This window comes from Triplophysa dalaica, chromosome 2 (assembly GCF_015846415.1).
Source record: "Triplophysa dalaica isolate WHDGS20190420 chromosome 2, ASM1584641v1, whole genome shotgun sequence".
NCBI classification, from domain to species: domain Eukaryota; kingdom Metazoa; phylum Chordata; class Actinopteri; order Cypriniformes; family Nemacheilidae; genus Triplophysa; species Triplophysa dalaica.
In genome coordinates this window covers 12,042,186-12,064,862 of record NC_079543.1, presented here as the reverse complement: position 1 = coordinate 12,064,862, position 22,677 = coordinate 12,042,186, and the positions used below count along the sequence as shown (strand labels likewise).

Sequence of the window (22,677 nt, the reverse complement as noted above, 5' to 3'; positions counted from 1 at the left end):
TAACAAAAGGACAGAGGTCTAAATACTTTCTGTTGTTTTTTTGCTTTTGCGGGTTAATGTACAGTATTTGGTTTATTTCTAATGTATTTTAGGAATTAGGCCTAAATTTAACCCTGTGCCATATGTTTAGCATAATCCCTTTAAAATTATGATTGATTTAAAAAATATAGAAAATACATAAAAAACTAGAATTTTATCACTATCTCCACAGCAATTTAGTTCCATCAAAGCAAGCAGCATAAAAATAGTCTCCAACATTTTTCTCTCAGGCAGGTTACACTGCAGGATGCAGAGATGCCTCTGTTCTGACTCCCCCCACTTCCCATTTCTTTCCATTTCCACTTCCCATCGCAAATGAGCAGAGGTGTTGCCCCTGTCTGCAGGCCATCGTGCCCAGGGGCATATTTTGTGAGGTTGGGTTTTAATTGGTATATTAGTATCCAGCCACGTCCGAATTTATCAAATCTACACCGGCCATTAATTTTGTAGCAGAACATACAATTAAGAGCTCATTAGTACTCTCAGAGGGAGATGGCCTTTCATCTGCTGGAGGAACATTGAGAGTTGGACACACTCCAGTGCAAAGACCTCTCGTCCTCCTGTACATCTGCCTCCTTAACATGCAACTCCTCTGGCTAAGACCACACTAGATTTTAAACTGACCATCAGTGCACACACAGAAAAGCCATGTGGAATTCTGCTGTGTGAAAAAAATATGAAAATGACATTGAACAAAAAAAATTGTTTTATCATGCTACGTAAAAGTCCCCTTTATGTTATATGTGTATTATTTCTAGTCATAAAATATAAATTAAAAGTTCATGTTATCCAATGCATAATAAATGAAGGGTACAAAAGATACCTGCACTGTAAAAAAAAAAAATTCTGGTAACTGGGGAGCCAGAAAATAACCGTAATATACCAGTTTTTTCACATAAGATCAAAAAAATCGCAGTCTGTTTCTGTAATTTTAAGTTTTTTACCATATTTCAAAAATGTGTTACTTGAATCTAATAAATGTGACACAACCATGCAGTTGATCATATTTCTTCTGTGCTAAAATCTTTTTTCTGAAACTGTAGTGCTCCGGCAAAATAAAATTTAATAGATGTAAATGTTAAAACTACTGGTTTTGTCCGCTTGCAATTATCAGTGAAAATCAAGATTATTTTTTCTCTTTTTTGGGCCAACATAGGTTGAGAACCCCAGGGCAAAGGCACGTTTTGCTACAAGAAATATAAAAACAAATCAATTCACAAATAAATGATCAATTACAGTATAGCAATATGTAGCCAGATTGCATTGATAATTATGACATTATAATTTTTTTAGCGCCAGCACATTAAAAGATAATATATCTTGTAAGACAAAAGTTGACTGAAAATTTCATAGCGCTACGAGTCTACGACCGGCCGCACAGTGCTATGCTGCATCACTGACTTGCATAATTTTGGTTGCAGGGGATTTCCCTTCTTCTCGGTTAACACTCACTTTCAATCTTTCTCATCACAGATAACACAGATAATTCTTTCAGTCAACAGTCTAGTCTAGTGAACAGCATTCAGCTGGTTACCAAAAACCCAGTCACAGCTAGGAAAGAGAAAAACAACGGAGAGGAGATTTCCATTCCACTGCCATGCACAGCTTGAAGGCACAAAATACTCTCTCTCCACCACCCCCACCTTTCTTCTTCTCTTTTTCTCTCTCTCTCTTCCTCTACATGATTCATTTTTTGACACAATAATGTGCTACCGTCAATGTAGATATCAAAGATCTGTGTACGACAGAACTCCCACAGTATGATGAACGTAATGGCTTATGAAGGAAGTGACATAAAACAGATTTGCAGGAAGAGACACAGCAAAAGAAAAAGTGAAACACAAACGAAAGAGAGGAAACACATCAAGGTATTGACTGACCAGGCATGAAGCGTAATGTTGAGGGCCAGCTGGGGCCGGCGTGGCAATAAGCCATCCCACCACTGACTGTCATCTACTTTGACATTCTGGCTAAGCTGGATCTCATTAGGATGAGGGTGACTTTGATCCTGTCGGCTACGATGTGACTCTCACTGCATGGGTTGCCCTCAAAGTAAACTGCTTTATTACTGTTACTTTCACGTTCCCTGTAGTAAGTAGCACGTAACCTTTGTGTTAGAAATGGAAAAAGACGGTCTCAGATCAGCACCTCCCCCCACCTCCTGTGGTGGCGCCTATGTCACTCGCTCATGGTTTGCTCACGGTAGGTTGGATATTGATTTAAACTCGATGACAGCATGGAACAATTCGGAGAGGAAAGAAACATCTGAATTCAGTATTTGCGCACCCGATGAGCAAAATCAAAACGGGGTTCTTGTTTTAAATGTGTTGTTTTTAATCTATAGTGTTTTTGGGAAATCCATTTAGGGTGCCTTTAGAAACATCCATTAACCTCTCATCGACGAAGGAACTGAACACATGCATTAACAATTAAAAAGCACTAAAACATTACGTTACGTAAATCATAAATGTAAATAATTTATTTCAGCCTTGTATTAGCCTGTCAATAGGGACCACTCCATAATAGATGCTTCTACAGTTCCTGGCAAATACTCATTTTTAAGTAAACAGGCATGAAAATATGCGTTTATAAAGTTACACTTTTTACTACAGATTTACAAAAGTGCACTTGGCAGATAGCGATAAACCGACAGACAGCTGCCATATTTGAGTTCCCTCATTAGCCAACTTAACATTATGTATGCTGATATCATTAGAATGGTAAAAAAGACATGCTATTTTGAATGAGTGCTTGGCTGACTGTTTCAGAGGACATCTGGGATGGGGTGAAAATCATTAGCTATACTGCTAGAGCTCGGCTAGCTGTAATTGCCTTGTCTCAGAATAGCATCAAATGAACACATTCCAAAAGGGGCTTCAATCTATCACTCAGTAAACCCAGCAAACATCTGACTCTTATAAAAGTTTTGCCTTTCAGACAGGATATGCTTTAGAGAGCTGTTTAGGGCTTCCTGCACTTTGCAAGCTTAAAAAAAAATTATATATATATACAACCAAATAATTTGGTCTACCAGTCTGCTACATTCCAAGCGTTTCTTAAAGGTGAAGGGTGCCATTTCTGAATTACTAGCTGCTTCACAAGAAACTGCAAATGTGTTTGACCAGATATGAGAACACTGTGCTTAACCAATAAAGGGACTTTTTCGTCATCAAAACATCACAATAATTTTCACATCGCAACTTTCATAGATGCGGGTACAATAAAGCTTAAAGACCCCATGAGCTGGAAGTTGCGATCGTTTTAACTGACACATTAACGAGTGAACCGGAGTTTCTAATGAGAAAAACATAGTGGCCGTGTTTGTTTATTAACTGCGATTTGATTGGATGTATAAAACCAGCCGTTGCATTTTGAAATGATTCTGGGAGCAGAGTGACAGTTGAAGGGGAGGAGTTACCAGATGCTCAGCACAAGCTGTCTAACACATAGGTCATTTGAGATGGATTGTCCAGTGGGCGCCTGGGCGGAGGTGCATTTTCAGATTTTAACGGGAGATTATGAGAGCACATGAATTTTATAAAGAGAATGACCCAGATTGTAAACTATTTACAATAAGCGCTGCAAAATTTCATGAAAAATAGGAATTTCAATTATTTCACTGGGACACTGGCTGCAAAATAACCAGTTTCAATAACCACTTTCTGTCATTTTTTGTTGAAGCGAGCTTCATAAAAACTGCTTGTTTATCATTGTTTCTGTGAGGACGGCACATGAGCCATCATTAATTATTTATAATGTTGCCACATAATGGCTGTACACAACAGGAGACAAATTTTCATTGCACGATCTTGCAAGGCACAGTGCAGTAGGTAATATGTTGTTAAAAAACGAAGGCCTAATAAGAACAAAACTTTGCTTCCTTCTTGAAGTTGAGCTTTACGTAACATCCAACCTGTTATGTAGTGCTGGGATCACATGACTACATGTATTGCATCACAAAAGTCTATTCCACTGGGGATGAAGAAGGATGCTTCCAATAAATTATAGGCTATTAGTTTGTCATTTAATTATATTGATGGGAAGCTCCCAGACTTCAATAAGAATTCAATAGATTTTGACCAATTATTGCGGTTTGCTGAATGGTTTGATTTGATTGGTCTTTACGTGCTGTGTTACGTCCTATGATGTCATTCAGAGACAGACAGACAAATTATACAATACATAAACAATACATTTTTTATATTCTTTCCATTTTTAGATGGAAGGAATCTTGAACTATAATAGTCCACTTGTCAAGCATTGACACAATTTTCCATAACATTTGCGACAAACTAATAAAAAACCTCTGCATGCGCCTTACCTTTCCATGTTTTCTGTAAGGCAGCCCGGGCCTGGATATCCCTCCCCCCTGGCAGAGAGAGGCCCCTGTGACAAGCCAGTGCGAGTTTTCCACGTCTCCATTAATCCAGTTACTGGAGAAATTAGATTCAACAAGGGGTTTGTCTGGTCTCTCAAATTGTGGCATGAAAACGACATTGTTCCTTGAGCTCCGATCTGGTAATGAAATGAATGTCCACCTGAATTAACGCCAACAATAGCCGACGTGGGCACATGATTATTCTCTTGGTAATAGCTGCCATCATTGGTTTCCTGTTTAATCCCTTTGGGCAGGCCATTGTTAGGAAACACACCAGGTTCATAGTTGCCATTCAGAGAGGAAACAGGAGGTCCCAAGATCCCAGAGAGACTATATTCATCAATATTATCCCTCAAAGACAAATATGTGGTCTCTGCAGAAGAAAAGCAGCCCAGGGAGTGCTGAGGTTCACAAAACTGTGGGTTCGAACAAGTCACCTCTCTTTTCGGCTCTGTCTTAATCTGAGTTATAAAAGGAGAGTGTGGCACGATGCTCTTACTGCCACCTAGGCACATACTCCTGTAATCAGTGCCGGGTTCATTTTTTATATACTTTGCCACTCCCATAGCATCCAGGCCTATGTTAAATATTTCGCCATCAACATTTTCCACTTTTGGGAACTCAAATCCCTTAAAGTCATGATCCCTGCCTTCTGGGCTGTTTGTGTCATTCTGCACCAGGCCCAGTCCACTGGGGGGGCTTGAAGCAGAGAAACCCCTGGATGAGTTCCTGGGACTGGACATGGCCATGGTGCCAAATGTGGGTGGACTGGAGATGGATGGTCCAATGTTAACAACATTGCCTACATTTCCTGTTGGGCTTGAGATAGATGATCTCACGTTGGTGTTGCAGGAAAGCGGAGACCTCACGCTGCCTATACTGTGAGGGCTGGAAACCGGAGACTTCATTACACTGAGAGGACTAGCCAGTGGAGGTGACCCCACCATGCTGGACTTTACAGGGCTACAGGTGTTGGAGCTGGTGAGATGACCTTGAGGCAAGTTGGAGCCAGCCGAAGCCAGCGATGGGCAATCGGATTCAAAATAGGTGGGGCTAGTAGTGGACGACACCATGTTGTTTCCGGTAGGACTTGACATGGGGCCAGATCCCTCAGGCCTGTAGGAGAGAGCAGTGGCTAGCACAGAGGGCACTGAGGCAGAGCCTACAACACACTCCTGGGGGCCACCATTGGGTAGTTGGGACCCAGATGGAAATGAGGCCGGAGGAGCTTTCATCTTTGTATTCCCAGTCGTTTTAGGCTGGCCTTCGATTGCTGACCCACAAAGAGGATAAAGTTTTCCTGGGCTAACCTGCCCTCCTGCAGTCCCTTGTTGGCCAAAGCCAAAGTCTGCCTCCCTGACAGCATTCATGTATAAGCCCATAGACTCAGCAACAGTTTTGGAGAGCTCCTTAGAGTCTGCTTCTGACTTGCGGTTGTGGTAGGAGTTGTTGAAGGTGGAACGAGCCGAAGGTGGATTCTGGTTAAGTCTTAGCATTGTTGTCTTGCAGACAGATGGCATGTTAGGGGCACCGCTTGAATTAACAATATTCATTAGCGCATCACTGTTTGTCAAAGTCTCTTCTGCAGAACAGCAATAATCCATGGTGTTTGCCATTTCCGTATTTGCCCCTTCGCAGTAACTTTGGTATCTTTTAGTCTCCATACCAGGGTCATTTGATAAACCTAATGGGCCAATAAAAAAGCAGCAACCGTAGAGTTAGTATGGCAACGTTTGATTAGTACCATCCTAATGGTAAAATCTCTTACATCTGCATATCGGGAGTTGACAAATCTCTATTTCATAATATAAGTTTTAATTAATAATATAAAATATTGAATGATTAGCATTTTTTGCTAGGCTGTCACATCATATGACACATGTGCATTTTATTTGTCAACTTTGTTTTCAAAATGGCATTTAAGGAATACTGATTCAATTAACCATTGTTTTTAAGCCAATTCAAATAGGAAACCTTTTTTTTAAATTGTAACGGGGTTGTTGAGTTTTTAAAGGAGATACTGTATATCACACATACTTTGCTTACTGCCAATGCTCTTATCACATGTGAAATGAGAAACGGCACTCAAATGTGCTGTCAAGTGTTATATAGTGTATGCTGCCATGTTTATCAAAGACAGCCGAAATAACACTGACAGGATCACTTAACAATCTATCAAAATCATTGTGGTTAAAACACCGGAAAGAAACAATCATGAACCTTATTAAAACTAAACGTATGCAAGGTCGATCAAACCTAGGAAACCTAAAGAATTATGTGCAGGTGTTTTAACACTCACAAACAACACAAAATTGTCCTCAATATTCACTCTTTACTTTCAATATTTACGTTTTATGCAGTTTTGCGTTGGAAATGTTATACTTTCATAGTGCATTTTGAAAAACGTAGGCCTTCTATCCTTGTTGACAGCTGCAAAAGTCTCTGCCTCGAGAGAAAGCAAAAACACCGAACAGCGAACACCCATATGCGAGCGCGAGCGCACGCGCTCTTTTATGGGAGGGACTAGACATGGTCCTCCTGTGTGACTCTTCAAGCGCAATACAGAGTCGCGCAGACACAAGGGCTGTATTGGTTTAAAAGTTCACTTTCTATAATCATGCGCTTACAGTGCATGCAAACTATTTTCACCAGCGTATAAAGTTACACTGTATGTTACTAACATTACAAGCATTATCTACTCGTAGATAGTTTGTGTTGCACTGCACTTTGAAAAGTCAAAACGACAACGCGGCTTTAAGTTGTCTTTTCGTACATTCGTTGTATTTAATTTTTTTCCCACGATACCTCACTTCTACGTGCAACCATTGGACTGAAATAGACACACTGTCGCCAAGAGTTTATCAAGCAACTCACGGATTGGTCCGGTCGCTCTGTCATTGTCTAATTTATGAACTCTCTGGCTACAACATCGTTGCGACGACCTTTAAAATAAATCATTTAAGAACTTCGCTCTATGCATCGCCTTTAAAACTTCAAGTAAACTTTACGAGTTGTGATTCGTGCGTGATGTTTCATATGCTGCATTGCACAGTGACCTCCCTACATCACACAACGATGACTGTGTGACGCAGTTGTTTCTGTCTCATATAGTCCGGATTAATATAATTGTGATGCTCTTTAATCATCGCATGACGTCACACCGAAACAAGTATGATTTGTTCGAATTGTTGAGTTCTTCGCATGAATTTTCACACGGATAAATAACATGAGCCAGAAGGTGAGGGTGAAAGCCACCTCGTCTGACAGGCTGGACATCACTGTTAATAACTGTGCCCATCTGTCAGAATAAACTTAAATTTATTCCAAATCAAGAGTCACCGGACCGGGATGAGCACAGTTTAAACACTAAATAACAAGGGATTGTTTTGTTGACAACACCAGCTGCTATTCAGTTTAGAAGTTTCCAAGACGAAACACTGGAAACAGTGTAAAAAATATTAACTCTTATATAATTGTATGTTACATCGTCTAGTACACGAGCAAACCAAATAGAAAGCCATGCATGTTTAAATCTATACATTTCGCGTAGGCTAGCCTCTATAAATCCTTATTAGGGCTACAATGGGTTGTCTGGTTTTTGTCAGAAAACAAATATGATACAGATAGTCGCAAAGGGTGTTAATACAAATGAAAAAAAAGACAATTCTGTTATTGTGTCTAACTGTAGTTTTGCTGATTTATCGGCTGTTCGTTTGCCGTCCATTTCACTTTAAAGTGGACCGTACCAAGGTCTCCTGTCAAGTTAAACATCGCTTCTCTTGTGGTGTTTAATTCACAGGATTACAAGTTTAACGAACTTCAACACGTCTGTGGGGCAGTGCACAATGTTATAATGTAACTCATACAAAACTACACTGATTGTTTTTACCTTAAACATGGTTTAATATCAAGACATCTTACCGTAATTACGACATCCAATTTTGACAGTTGTCTCTACTGCTGGCCAATAGTAATCCAAAGAAGCAAAAGGTAAAGAATGACACTAAACAGTGTCGTTAAGTTCTTTTTAGCAAGTATTCCCAGTGTTGCGACGGCTACATCTACTAGTTTCAGTTGTGACAGCTGAACGCACGGTGCACTGCTGCGCACGTTACGCGAGATCCAATACGACAGCCTACTGCATGCGTACAACAGTCGACAAAGGTCCTGTCTACACTTTTGTTTACATGCACACTGCTACTAGATCGGTGATTTCTGAAGGAGTCCGACAGAAGACGAATAAAACAGCGGAGGACTCGGGCAGACTTGCGTAGAGACGTCATTGTGTGCACATGGACCCTCCTACTGCAATGAGAGCTCGTGGTGGGAGGGGGCGACGCGCGCGCTCAGGTATATACGCGCTCTTTCCCGAAGTAGGGCAAGGTAGTTTGATTACGCAGGCGCTAACCTGTGCATCTAGGGCAAATAGATGTGCAAACATTTAGTTGCATGACCCCCCTAGGAACATGTTATTTTGTGGTGAGTGTATATAAATCAGCCTACAGTTGTCATTTCATGTATTGAATGCAAGCGCTGTGCTGTGGGAAAAACGGAAAAATACATTCTATTGTTCAATAGCATGCTACAGATTTCTGTCATATTCAGTCAGAGGTCTCTTAAATCTTACATTAAAAACTGAAAGTGCGACTGTCATTAGGCCTATTCTGTTATGCACAAAAAGAGCATTGTGCAGTGACTCATCCCTGGTCCTAACCAGTCATTGAAAGGAAAAAATAAAGGAAATGAAGAGTTTGGTTTCAAATTGAGATAACTCCATTTAAAGAAAATCAAAAATAATGTTTTTTATTGTGCATTCAAATGAATATCATACTGCAGTTCTTTTTTTTATATTCAAGCCATAATAGCTAACTCAAAAAAGTACAGCAAATAAAAAAACTAAAACAATAAGACACAATAAATCATGATTACATAATGCAAAAGATGATTTTTAAAATATCTCATTTTGGAACCAAATTCTTCAATTATAACTTATATAACTTATAATCATAATAAAAACGTTATTGTCTAGCACTCCAATGGTAATTCACTCAATTATCTGGATTGCATTAATTGTATAGCTTTTCTAACAAAACAGCATGAGGTCACCATCAATTTAAGTTAGTTAGATATTATGAAAAATAAAAACAAAGCAATTATTTTTGTTTACATGAAAAGTGGTTTGTGTTCATTTCAGGCCATAGCCAAGATCATTACAATGTTTTATCATGTCAACACCAGCTGTTCCATGACACTGACTGTGTAGTGTGTATGTTCACTAATTAAGCCATACATGAATGTAACAGATTTTATAGGTCATCTTATCTCACTGCCATTAAACAAGATTTACATAAAGGCACTTCCAAAAAAACTACCACCAGGTGGAGCAATTTTATGATTTGACTGACATGGGAAGTCTCCTTTAAGCCTATGCTTATGTAATCTTGATCTAAGGATGCTAATTTACCATGTCACTTGACATCACTCATTTAAGGCTACCTGTATTGTGTCATCTGATTACAGTAAAAGGAAATGTAAGTGTGTAAAAACGTGAGAAGAAGGTTATGTTAAATAAATTGTTGCTAGGTTCTCTATTTTGTCATTTTATTAAAGGATTTCTGTTAAGTAGAGATTCAAGACTTTTCAGGCATTTACCAACGTCCTGCGGTGCTTAAGCTTATGTTGCTGAAATGAAAAAGACTTGGAGTTTTTTAATGTGGACTAATTGATTTGTTAAAAGAAAGGATATTCGACTGCTGATTGTATGTTGTCGTCTCCAATTTTTAAATCTCAGAAATGAGACAAAAGCTTGAATAGCTAGTAATGACATTATTCAAAATACATTAACACTGGCAGCATTTCATAGCCATTTCATATTTTATTACTATAACATTTTTAAGTCTGCAGAGGGATGAAAAATATCAGCCAGGTGTTAACAAATTTCAAACACCAATTCTTCACATTTAGGTTGTTTTTTTATTTGCCAACATTTGGGTAGACATGTCATTGTAACCACATACTCGGAGAACAGACACGAGGACAACTTTGAGTAGCGTAAATCCAGTTTATGTTGGCAGTCAAATAAAACAGATAAACGTCCACGTAATATACAGAACTAAATAACATCCACAGAGTAGCAAAGCTAAACACAGGGTATGAAACAACTAGACCTGACAAACATGCTTGGGTGAGTACTGTTCATACACTCACCAAAAGGATTATTAGGAACACCTGTTCAATTTCTCATTAATGGAATTATGGTGGTGGTGTAATGGGGTGGGTTTTATTGGCACACTTTAGGCCCCTTAGTGCCAATTGGGCATCGTTTAAATGCCACGGCCTACCTGAGCATTGTTTCTGACCATGTCCATCCCTTTATGACCACCATGTACCCATCCTCTGATGGCTACTTCCAGCAGGATAATCCACCATGTCACAAAGCTCGAATCATTTCAAATTGGTTTCTTGAACATGACAATGAGTTCACTGTACTAAAATGGCCCCCACAGTCACCAGATCTCAACCCAATAGAGCATCTTTTAGATGTGGTGGAACGGGAGCTTCGTGCATCCCACAAATCTCCATCAACTGCAAGATGCTATCCTATCAATATGGGCCAACATTTTCTAAAGAATTAAGGCAGTTCTAAAGGCGAAAGGGGGTCAAACACAGTATTAGTATGGTGTTCCTAATAATCCTTTAGGTGAGTGTATATGGTGTGGATGATGGGATGTAGGTGTGAGTGTAATCAGTGCTAATGAGTGGGTGCACAGATTTCTGTGTAATGGAGTCCATAACTTAATGTCCGGTGAAAGTGCGCGGGGAGCTATTTGGAGGGTGTTGGTGCAGGGGGCGGGACCGGCTATGATGCTGCGATTGTTACAGTACCCCCCACTCTAAGCTTCGCTCCAGCGGACCTATCCAAGTCAAGAGGACGTATGAGATTGTAAGCGTTCCGTAAATCCAGCTTGGTAAAAAGCTTGGCGTTGCGAAGATGTTCTAAGGATGACAGAACCAGGGGAAGGGGGTAGGAAAACTTTTTGGTGTGTGAGTTCAGTGTCCAATAGTCAATGCACGGCCACAAACCTCCGCCCTTTTTGCTAAAAAAAAAGAGAAAAGAGAGAAGAGTTTGTGGTGCACTACAGCGGGGACCGCAGGCATCGCTCCATTTCAACACCTCGCCAGACTTCAAGTCTCTGGCAGGTTGATGTATTTGAAGCAATGGGCGTCCCAGGACAATGTCTGCAGTAGAACCCTCCAAGACCCAGAACAAGATGTCCTCACTATGGGAAGAGCCGATCTGTAGGTGGACGGTGGGAGAATGATAATTGATTCGACCTTGACCTAGTGGTTTCCCCAGGACATTGTGGATGCGAAGGGGGTGTTGATTTTCGGGGTAAATGGAGTAGATTCAGCAGTGCCTGAGAGATGAAATTTCCTGCTGTGCCTGAATCTACGAGGGCCTGGGCAGAGACAGATCGAGAAGGACAAATCACACTACATTGAGGAGAGACAATTCAGTAGATATTGTAGGAAGACTTACTCACCGCGGGACGTGGTGGTCGGGTAGGCCAGTCGGCTATCATGTGTCCAGATCCCCACAGTACAGGCAGAGTCTTATAGAGACGGCGGGCTCTTTCCTCCCGTGAGAAGAGAGATGCGTCAAGTTGCATGGGGATCGGGTCTGGAGGGTTCAAGAAGGGTGTGACGAGAGGTTGCGGAGGATATACAGCGGGTTCAGAAGTGGGGCAGGTAGCACTTCTAGCGCAATTCGTTCTGAGTATTGGATGAGTTTCTCCAGACTGACTGAATCGTCGTAAGTGACTAGTTGCATGCGAATATTAGTAATATGTCCTTGCCGGAACACTGTTAATAATGCAGTTAGGTTAGTAGACTCACGAATACATCCCGAAAATGTGAGATAAACGTGCCTAAGGAAGTAATGATGGGTCGCCCTGCCTCCCAAATGTTCTTTGCCCAATCTAGGGGCCATACCATTCAGGAGAGAGATAATATAAGCCACCTTGGAAGAGACGGAGTGAGTCTGGGTTGCATCTCAAAAAAAGTCTGCACTGTAGAATAAACCCGCTGCATTCCTTCGTGTTGCCGGAATACCAGACGGGTGCGGCCATGGGATTGGGCATTTGTAACGGAAGATTGGTGTTTGATGGCTGCGAGAGTTGTTGCTGTAGAAGTTGCACAAGTGCAGCGAGGGAATCCTGTGAAGATGGAGGTGTTGACATCAGGATTTTCATAGGTCAGGTCTTCTGTTACCCCACACTCGGAGAACAGAAACTATGACAACCTTAAGTAGCGTAAATTCAGTTTATGTAGCCAGTCAAATAAAACAGATAAACATCCATGTTATTCAGCAAACTAAATAACATCCACGGAGTAGCCAGAGCCAAGCTAAACACAGGGTATGAAACAACTAGACCTGACAATCATGCGTGTGTTAGATGATGTGGATGAAGAGGTGCAGGTGTGAGTGTATTCAGGGCTAATGGTTGGGTGTACAGATTTCTGGGTAAGGGAGTCCATAACTATAAGTCCAGTGAAAGTGCGTGGGGAGGTATTTCGTGAGGCATTGAAGTGGGCGTGACCGGCGATGATGCTGTGAGTGTTACAGCCATAGAGCTGAATTTGAACCAGTTACACATCTTCTTTTGCAAAAACCTCCATTTTATTTGCAGCATTGGTCTTCAGATAACTAAAAAGAATATGATTAAGGTTGTTAAAAAATATATTTTTCAGATATATTTTTATTTTTTTGGCTCATTTAGATGTAACATTACACAAATACATTCAGTAAGCTATATACAACATCTCAGGTTATACTGTACATGAACAAATACATGTGCACTCAACCTTTTTCATATTCAGGCTTTAAACATAAAATCTAGGTAACTCCTCTAGACATCTGCTGAAAACATCCAGCCTGGAATGTTGTGCATAATGAAATAAATCTGGCTGCATTAAAGACAGATTGCAACGTCTTTTTTTTTCACTAAAGAAGCCTGAACCTTTAATCAAATATTAGTCATTAATCATTTTCCTTTTAGGTGCATTTTTAGCAGGAGAGGTTTTCCCCTGATACTTGCATCTTTTGGACATGTGATAAGGAAGGAGCTGTTCTGATATTTTTATCTCTTCCCTTATTTGAGTGGTGAGATGTGCGGATATATTGATCTTTAAGTCATCATATGTTGAAGGAATCTGAAAGACAACTGTGAAAATGAAGACTAAAGAGCATGCCAAAGAAGTCAGAAATGAAGTCAAGGAAATGCATACATTTTGAAATGTGTAGACTATAAAACAATATTCAAGAATATGGATGTCCTAGTGGTGCAATTATCAGGAAGAGGAATCTGTGTTGATTGAATTTGACATGCCTCGAAAAGTTTTTCTCACAAAACTTTCTGAAAGAGCGAGAAGGAAACTTGTGTGAGAAGAGGTAGTGAGGCCAGCAATCGCTGTGAAGAATCTACGGAGTTAACTAACTGGAAATACATTTCAGGCCAAAGGCGGATTGGCCATCTGGCAATTCTGTTAAATGCCAGAGAGGCTGCGGACCATTTTTTTTAAATATGGGGTGGTCAGATTTTTTAATATATAATTAAATGATTTTTACAGGCCCACTTTGGGGATACTGTTTAAAGAAAAAATAACAATAATCATTTTATTTTGCCCACGTGTTACTAGCTGTGTGATTTCTGTCTGTGTCCCAGTGGCTAATGCAGTAGCGGTAACAAGCGCTCGTCAACGCCAAAACATTGACCAATCAAATTAAATCAAGACCGGGTTCACAGAATTCCAGCTAATCAAATTACAGAGACCAAGCAGAATACAGCCAATCGAACTAAAGAAGACAGAATTTAACGTCGGTAGGCGGGCGCTTGAGATGCCCAAACTCCAGTGCGGTAATTAAGTTTTAATGATGACCGCGTAGTGAGACGTAAACATTATAAAAATGTTAAATGGTAAGATGCAGAGATGCAAACTACTTCACTTTTGTGAGTTTTGCAGTTGAAAACTTCGAAAAACTAAAAATGGTTTTACACATAATCTAAGACATGTGTTCGAGTTAACATATCTAAAAACTAAACAGATCAAGCTCATAGCATATGCAGCATAATATATGAATATGTGTGTATATGGCCAATTTTATTACAGGTAATGAGATGCCTTTTCAAATAAACAAAAAGTGTCCAAACCTGTCTGATTTTCCCCAGCATGCACAGTAAGTGACCCAGTAACATTGATGTGTTGTGATGTGAAAACTTTTTTTACAGTCTTTTACAAGGTGGTGATGCTGTTTGTATGAATATACATTTACCAAAAATGCAGATTAAAAGCAGATTGTACGAAAACATAATGCCATTCAAGTTGTCCGCCAATTTGCTTAAATGTAAAATAGTTATGAATTGCCATGTGATTGTTTTAGTTGTATACAACAAGCTCTTTTGAGAAAGCTTTGTTTACAGCTGCCGTTTCTGTTCTGTCTTTAACCCTCCGAACAAGTAATCTAGTAACAATTTCAACAGATCAATACTAAAGGGAATATTCCACCCCAACATGTAAATTCTGTCGTCATTAACTCACCCTCTTGTCATTTCAGACTGTATTACTTTCTTTCTTTTTCAAAACACAAAATATATTTTGAAGAAAGTTCATAACTGAACAGTGCCGGCACACACACAGTGACAGAATTTTTATTTTTGGGTGAACTATCATCTACAACACAATGTGACAAATGGATGGTAAAATCACACAACATTACCTGAATGTGCTCATATTTGCCAGTTCTCCATCTCTCGCTCTCCCTTTGTCTCTTTCTATTTTTCTGTCCCAGCCTCCACCACATTCTCTCCATCTGACCTCCACTTCCCTTCAGCACAATCTTTAAACACTATAATTTACTCTCATTATTTAGAATCTAAAGGCAAGACCAAAGGCAGAGTTTCAGTACGGCTTAAACACACTCAAACACTCAAAGTGTCTCTCCGCCTCACCATCAGAGGTCACTGGGAAAAAAGTAGGCGCCCAGGCCCATAAACAGGTAAAAAAGATGATTGTTCGTGAACAGTTTATGTGGCTAAATAAAGAACCCCAGGTACACCAGACGCCTGTATTGAATAATGTGTTTATCCCATTACGCCTCTGATGCATATTCAGTAGGAACACAAAATATGAGTAACGATCTGACTCCACATCAGCGCATTACAGCGTCTGCCTTTTATCACAGAATAATTTGGTGTTTGAAGAAATTGTGTCAAGTAGATTATGAATTAATATGCGACGTGTCTCCTAGCACACATTCTGTGCAGCCAGATGCCGGGTAGCGTTTCAAAAAAGCTCGGTCCGCGCTGTCTAAAAACAAGCGGACTTCGAGAGTGTGCATATGTTTCTGCCTTAGCCCATTCTGAATGCTTTATATAGCTCGGTGCATATATCACAACTGCCACTGCAGAGGTGACATTGCCGTAATGTTGTAGCATGACGGTGTAGGATACGAATTTTCCGGTTTTGAACAGGGTAAAGCACTGAAAAGGTGCATATATATTTGTGTCTTAGTACTCTTTATGTAGTGTTCGCTGCAAGGTGAAATGTAGTCACGATTATGCAGTGGCTTTGTCCCAGGAGGCAAAAGAAACAGTGAGAAGAATTAGAAATGTAATCAACTAAATAAAACAGAACAAATATGACAAAATATGAAAGCAATTATAGCAGAGGTAACAACTCTTGGTTTCTGAAAGATATTTGGAAGAATGCTTGTAACCAAACAGTTCTTGGCTGCCCTTGACTAAATTTGCTTTGTCAACTTCTTTGTTCTGTTGAACACAAATTAAGATATTTTGAAGAATGTAGGAAAACAAACAGTTCTGGGGCACTTGTGACTACTATTGTCGTTTTTCCTGCTATGGTAGTCAATAGTGGCCAAGAACTGTTTGGTTACAAGCATTCTTTCATTTTTCTGTGTTCATCAGAATAAAGAAATGTATAGAGCTTTGGAACTCGAGGGTGATTAAATGAAGATGTCCCTAGTATATTAACAACTCATTCACTTCATCAAATTTTGTCACAATCTGAATAGAAATGAACTCGAAATGAATAAAATCTTTATACATGAAATAATCTGTGAGTGTATTTATTTTAGCTGAATTATTGAAATAAAGTGCCTGTGACCTTCAATACGTATATGATGTGTACCAAATACACATAAAAAAATAAATTCACCAAATTCTTCTTTTCATGCATATTTGAAAAGTAACTAAAGTATTTTTTGGTGATGTACTGTTTTCTACATTAAAATCATTCAGTGAATGATGTTCCTGAAATGAAAATTGCTAACATTCTTCCAAATATCTTTCTCTGTATACATTTATGAAATTACATTAGGGTGAGTAAATTATGACAGAAGTTTCATTTTTGGTTGAAATCAATCTTAAATGCTTAATATCTCATCATTAGAATACCAAGCATTAGGCTGGTTTACACAGGCCGAGTCACATTTGAGAATGCCAGGATAACAGGATGGACCAGGAGTGTGAGATACCCACACAAATACCAAATGATTATAATTTCTTATCCAGTACAACACATAGAAAACACTACAGATATCCACCCACACAATGACAAGCTCATCCAAACACCTTTAAACTAACACGATAGTGTGGGTGTCTTTAGTGGGCCATTGACCCCGGTTGAACCAGGAAGAACCCGCCAGTGGTGTGCAGACTGGGAGACAAAGTGGGTCAGTGTGAGCGTGATGTAATGTTAAAGCGGAAGAGAGACAGAGAGGATCGAGCGGATTAAAACTCTCTCTGTCTCTCTTTCTGACTGCCTGTGTCCGTCTATAGTGAATTTGGGTAAAGTTGAATTTTACACAAAAAAAAATCTCACTCATAATTTACCCTACCCTGTTCATATCTGCCTTTTTCTCTCTCGCTCTCTCGCTCATTTTCTCTCTCAGTAATTACTGATAGTCTCTCATCTCTATTTTCTCCTCTGGCAATGAGATTTAATAGAGAGCAAAAGAAAACCTAGTGTCCAGCTTCTCAGATATAAACCCAGTCTCGAAATCCCATACCAGATCCCAAACCTAATCTTAATCCCACGGGGATCCTTACGCCTACTTTCTTGTCAACTCTTTTCTGTCCTACAAGCAATACAGGCAAAAGCCAAATACTTTAAAAAGCTAGACACATCTGAAAAAAAGTTGATATTTAAATAAGATATGGGTGTGACCTCCATTAGCCAAATCCAAAATATTTGTCCACCAAATAAAGGTAAATTATCCTTGTTGTCTGCATCACCAAGTCTCACCAGTCAGCTAGAATAAAACTACAGATGGGAAGTGACACAAAATGTTCCTCAAGCATTTGTATGTGCTGTTTTTGCAGCGATTACCCGACATGATGTTGTCTGAAGCATACACAGTGAATCAGACATCAAGCCTATTTTTTTCTGACAGTGTTTGATTGTCTAACGGATTTGTCATGTAACAAGACACGGAGGACTTTATTTCCCTTTTCATTGCAAGATTTTGTTAAAGAAGCATTCATGCGCGTCAGTGTTTAGCTGTGGAGAAATAAACCTGCAAATTTCCAATAAGTTGTTTGGGTTTTGTGCCAACAGAGACATAATGTTCCTTAGGCACTGATGACTAGCTTTAATTAATCACAGCTTTATTTGGTTGGCAGCATCGTCTGTTTTCATTGTCAGAGTTACCTGACTTATCTGTCAACCCTCCAGCACAGACAAGGCAAGTGTCATGTAATATTGATCGTTTACAGTGGCTGTTGGTTTGAATTTCTTTATTTCTCTGTCTGTCAAGTCTAGGTATGAAAAACTGTAGGCTATTTAAATCATTGAATCCCAAACACAGAAACCTTAAAGAAAGTTGTAAAACGTTAATTTGCAATCCATAGTCCATATCAACCAGCTTCCATTTTAAAATAGAAACATCTCAGAGGGAAATATATTTAATATCATCTTTATTCTTTAGATTCTTTAATGTCTTTCCAGAAGAGAAAATAGTTATTTTAGACATTAAGAAAATATCCCACCACTTTTCGCGTAAACACGATTAGCATCTGGATTCTTATTGAGCAAAAATGTCAAAACAGAATGATATAGTCACAATGTTGGGGTTCAGAACTTTATCATCCAGATCTTTTGGCGGGAACATAACCTGGTTAAAAATCATTAAAAAACATTTAACTGAATTGTTCACTGAATTAAATAGATTTTCCCTAAAGCTCTAAATGTATGAAGACCATACAATCCTAGCGGGGTTGAAACATCAATTTCAAATAAATGTACTGTGTGCATGCCCTGCTGCTTACGTGTTTCCGCCCATATCTCAGTTTTACGCAGGCTTCCGGTATAGCAACCTCTCATAACAAAACAAGGTCCTAGTCTTTTTACACATATTCGCATATTATATTCACATATTTTGATAATCTAGCGATTTCTATTTATTATATTATATATACAGTATATATTAAACTTTTGTTGCATACCTGTTTTATAAATGTTATCAATATATCATGTAGTAATGCGTTCAAGAAGCTTTAAATACCTTCGTCGTGAAGGTGTGACGTCTCAATCTTGCTGTGTCCTAACGGCAGCTCAATAAAATGTTAGGCAAGCATTGGTTGTAAGCACGCATTGGTAAGCAAGCCGGAAGCTAGATAACAACTGTGCCTAAATGCAGAAGTGGCCTTGCATAGAGTGAATTGTCTAAAGTAAAATCTAAATCAGACCCCTTCGTAGTTATGTGTAGTGAGTTTCCAGAGTTCTTTCCCCAAAGGTTGCGTTTTAAGTATTTTCTCATTTGTGTCTAATTTAAGTATCTAAGTTTCTAAAACATAGACCTAAACGAGTCAAGTCTTGAAAAACAATTATAATAGAAAGTCTAAAATTATAAATTTGCTCTTATTAAAATGACTTTGATGATATGAGTACAATTTACAAAATACTGTAAAGCAGGGATTACCAAACCAAGTATACTCAAGATCCATCAAAATATTTTAAAATTGAAATTTGTGGAATACAATACACATTTATTCTCTTTTAGTAGAGAGTAGTGTTTGTTTTTCTTGTCATTGTGCGAAAAAAATATACCGAAATCAACAGTTGGAAAAACACCCATGTTTCCCTTTGCTCTCACTTTAATCCTACTTTATTCAGCTCTTACTTTATCCTCATAATCCAGATTGCTCTAATAACGGTGCATTGGTTATAAAGACTTTTAAATTGCATAGTTCAATTTGGATTACAAAGACAGCCTGCCAAACATTTAAAGCTGATGAGTGGTGAATCATTTCACGGAAAACATTTTCCAAAGTGTCACTTGCAATTAGCAGCCAGCGTTGCATAACATGCCATTCAATGTGTCAAAGTGGGTGACGCCAGACTTTGAATTTTGTCCATTTTTGATAGTCAATTTCAAGTTTGATAAAGAACTTCATGGCGATTTAATGATATTGTTGTCACCTGTATCTCCTAGTGCAGCTTTTAACTTTATTTGGTAAATATCACATTCATGTGAAAAAATGGGCTAAAGCTAAGCCAAATTTTGAACAATTGGTAAGAAAAATGAAACGGTATGGAAATACTTTAAGCAGACGTATGATGCACTATATTCTTTTAATCGTCTTAATTTTTAAACGTGACACAGGGTGTTATTCTTTTCTCATTTCATCTCATTTGTTGTGAGTTGTATATGTTTGTATGAATTATATACCCTTTTTGAATTATAAAACAATGCAATATCTGATGTAGGTGAAATGTTGTCAGGCTGAATGTCAGTGTCATTATTCTCTTGTTATTTTCTTAACTTGTTACAAAATAAAAAGTCATTCACCTCAGAAAGTAGGTCGCCTGTATCTGAGTCAGGAGGACCTGTTAGAACCCCAATTGCATATCTCACAAATGTTACCTATGAGTTTGCTGTGTTTGCCAGTAGCTGATACTGTATTTTAAAACATGTAAAACACTAAATAGTAAATAGTAATGGCTACTTTGACTGGGGATTTATTTATAAATTAGTTGGAAGAAGTTCACGTTAAGAGCAAAATTCACTTTTAATCAAATCTCTCTGAATACGCCTGTTCTCTGGTGACATGGGCAGCTGAAAATAAATAATGAAATATAATACACTTCAATAAACACAGATCTACATTTGATCTGCATGACGGCTAGACACAATCTGCATCAGAGGTGTTCACCAGGAGGATGAGGACGCCCATTCTAGGTCAGATTTGGTAAATCTAGGACAACCAAAACTCTCCCAGAGTCTCGCCGCTGGTGCTGTCATGTTTTAAACTATTTCATTTTCAGCAGGAAATGCATGTGGCTGTTGCACAAAGCTGGGCATAACTTACTGTATTTGCTTTTCCATTTTTCCATTTGCCTTTCTTTGTGATCTAGATTCCTGTAAACTCACAAATAACACAAATCAGGGATTTATTTTGTATTTGTTCCTGGTCCTTTTGTGACATCACATCATGTTCCACGGTCACTAAGTTGCCAGTTAACAGATAATAAGTAGGCCGAAAATAATGAATATAAAATTGACATGTGACAGACCAGCTCAACGTAATATCAATGTTGTTAAGTATCAACATTCCTAAATGTATTCCCCTGTGTTATTTTACAAAACGACACTAATATTACTAATACATAACGATTTTGAACTTTATAAAGCCCAAATTACTGCTAGAGAGATGTGACAACTTGCCCCAGTCTCCACTATAGGTTACTTTAGTCTACACAAATAAAAATAATAATCCCCACAAATCTTGGTATAATTTCCTTGTATAATAAGAGATGAGCATGTGTTATCAGCGACTTACTTAAAGTTTGAAAGCAGGCATGTGAAGCCCAGCTTTCCTTTCCTCATTATTTAAAACAGTTGTCTCCATCTGGGAAAGTGACAGTCTTGGCTGGCGAGCTTGTCTGTCTACAGTACGATCTGGGACTGTTTGAATGAAGATATCGTGATATTTGTCCAAGGTGTAAATTTGTCTGGCAACTACGCAAATCTTTTAACATCTCTTTTCATTTTGGGGACTTTCAGATTTTTCTTTATTTTCTTTCATATTAATGAGCGGTCAACTTTAAATCTTGAACAATGCAGAAAGATTTTCTGTCAGGTTCTGAAGGATTCAAGGTTTAGTTGAATTAGACTTCATTACATCACATTGTAGATCACAAGGATGAATATGAAGGTTATAAAGAAGAACTGCATAGTACAATACATCAGTTAATCTTGTGTTTATGGTGCTAAGAATGTAATTATGTTTTTTTAAGGTCATTTATTTCTATACACTAACAATCCTTTCTTTTACGTTCTCCTCTTTTTAAAATATGTAAATAAAGTTTCTCACCCAGACGCACCCTGGACTTTACCTTGTGGCCCATCAGCTACGTTGGATTACAGTGGAGGATAGCTGTTAATATTTCACTACTCACTGTAGAGAGTTGAGTGAATGTGTGCATGTGTTTATGTGTGTGAATGGCCAGGAGTGTGAGACAGCGCCTTCTGTTCAATATGAGGCCTTCACTTAGCAGGCTTCTCTCACCAACAGTTCCCACTCTTCTTCACTGCCTCGTCTTTATATAAAGACTGAACTTTCTGAAAAATGGCTAAACTTTTGATGAGTTTCCATTTCCTTCCTGTTCATCCTAAAGGTTGCGCTTTAAGGTTTGTCTGAAGTTTCTCCTTTGTTATCGCCCAGGAATATTAGCTCAACACAGGGAATCACTGTACATAATATAATATGAAACCATATGAAGATATAAATCTCTTGGGTGTTTTATGTTAAAAGAGTTAATTAGGCTTAATTTAATTCATAGCCCAATAAAAAATTTATTTTTGCTGCAAGTGTTTTTCTTATTCATGTCAGAGAAATCCCTTGTAAACTATATTTACTGTATTTTACACTTTGTATTTTGTGACATAAAATAATAAAATAAATAAAAAATATTTATACTGCTATTTGAGGAAACCCATTGGCATCTGTAATACCGTCTTTAACAGAATTTCTCTAGCAACATTTTTTATTTAGCCTGAGTAAACATGATGTACAGTACAGCATAAGCGTCTGTGCTTTGATGCTTTTCTGTGATGGTAGAATAAATAATTCTTGTTCTCTTACACTTTGGGATACATGAACACTGATTGACTGGTACAATTTTGCGTCATGAAGAGATAAGAACTATGATTATACAAGTCTTCCTCTGTGCATATAAAA

The 22,677-nt window shown here is 38.6% G+C and overlaps 1 protein-coding gene across 1 annotated transcript in view; it reads right to left on the bottom strand.

Annotated features, from left to right (window-relative positions):
* The window catches only part of nr3c2 (nuclear receptor subfamily 3, group C, member 2), a 79,681-nt gene extending 70,981 nt beyond the window's left edge, over positions 1-8,700 (bottom strand). Inside the window, exons 1-2 of the mRNA XM_056766072.1 lie at positions 8,339-8,700; positions 4,361-6,101 (exon numbers count right to left, since the gene is read on the bottom strand). Of these exons, the coding sequence (XP_056622050.1) occupies positions 4,361-6,081 (1,721 nt within the window). The 5' untranslated portion in view covers positions 6,082-6,101; positions 8,339-8,700. The remainder of the gene's footprint in view (positions 1-4,360; positions 6,102-8,338) is intronic.
* Positions 8,701-22,677: the final 13,977 nt, after the last annotated feature.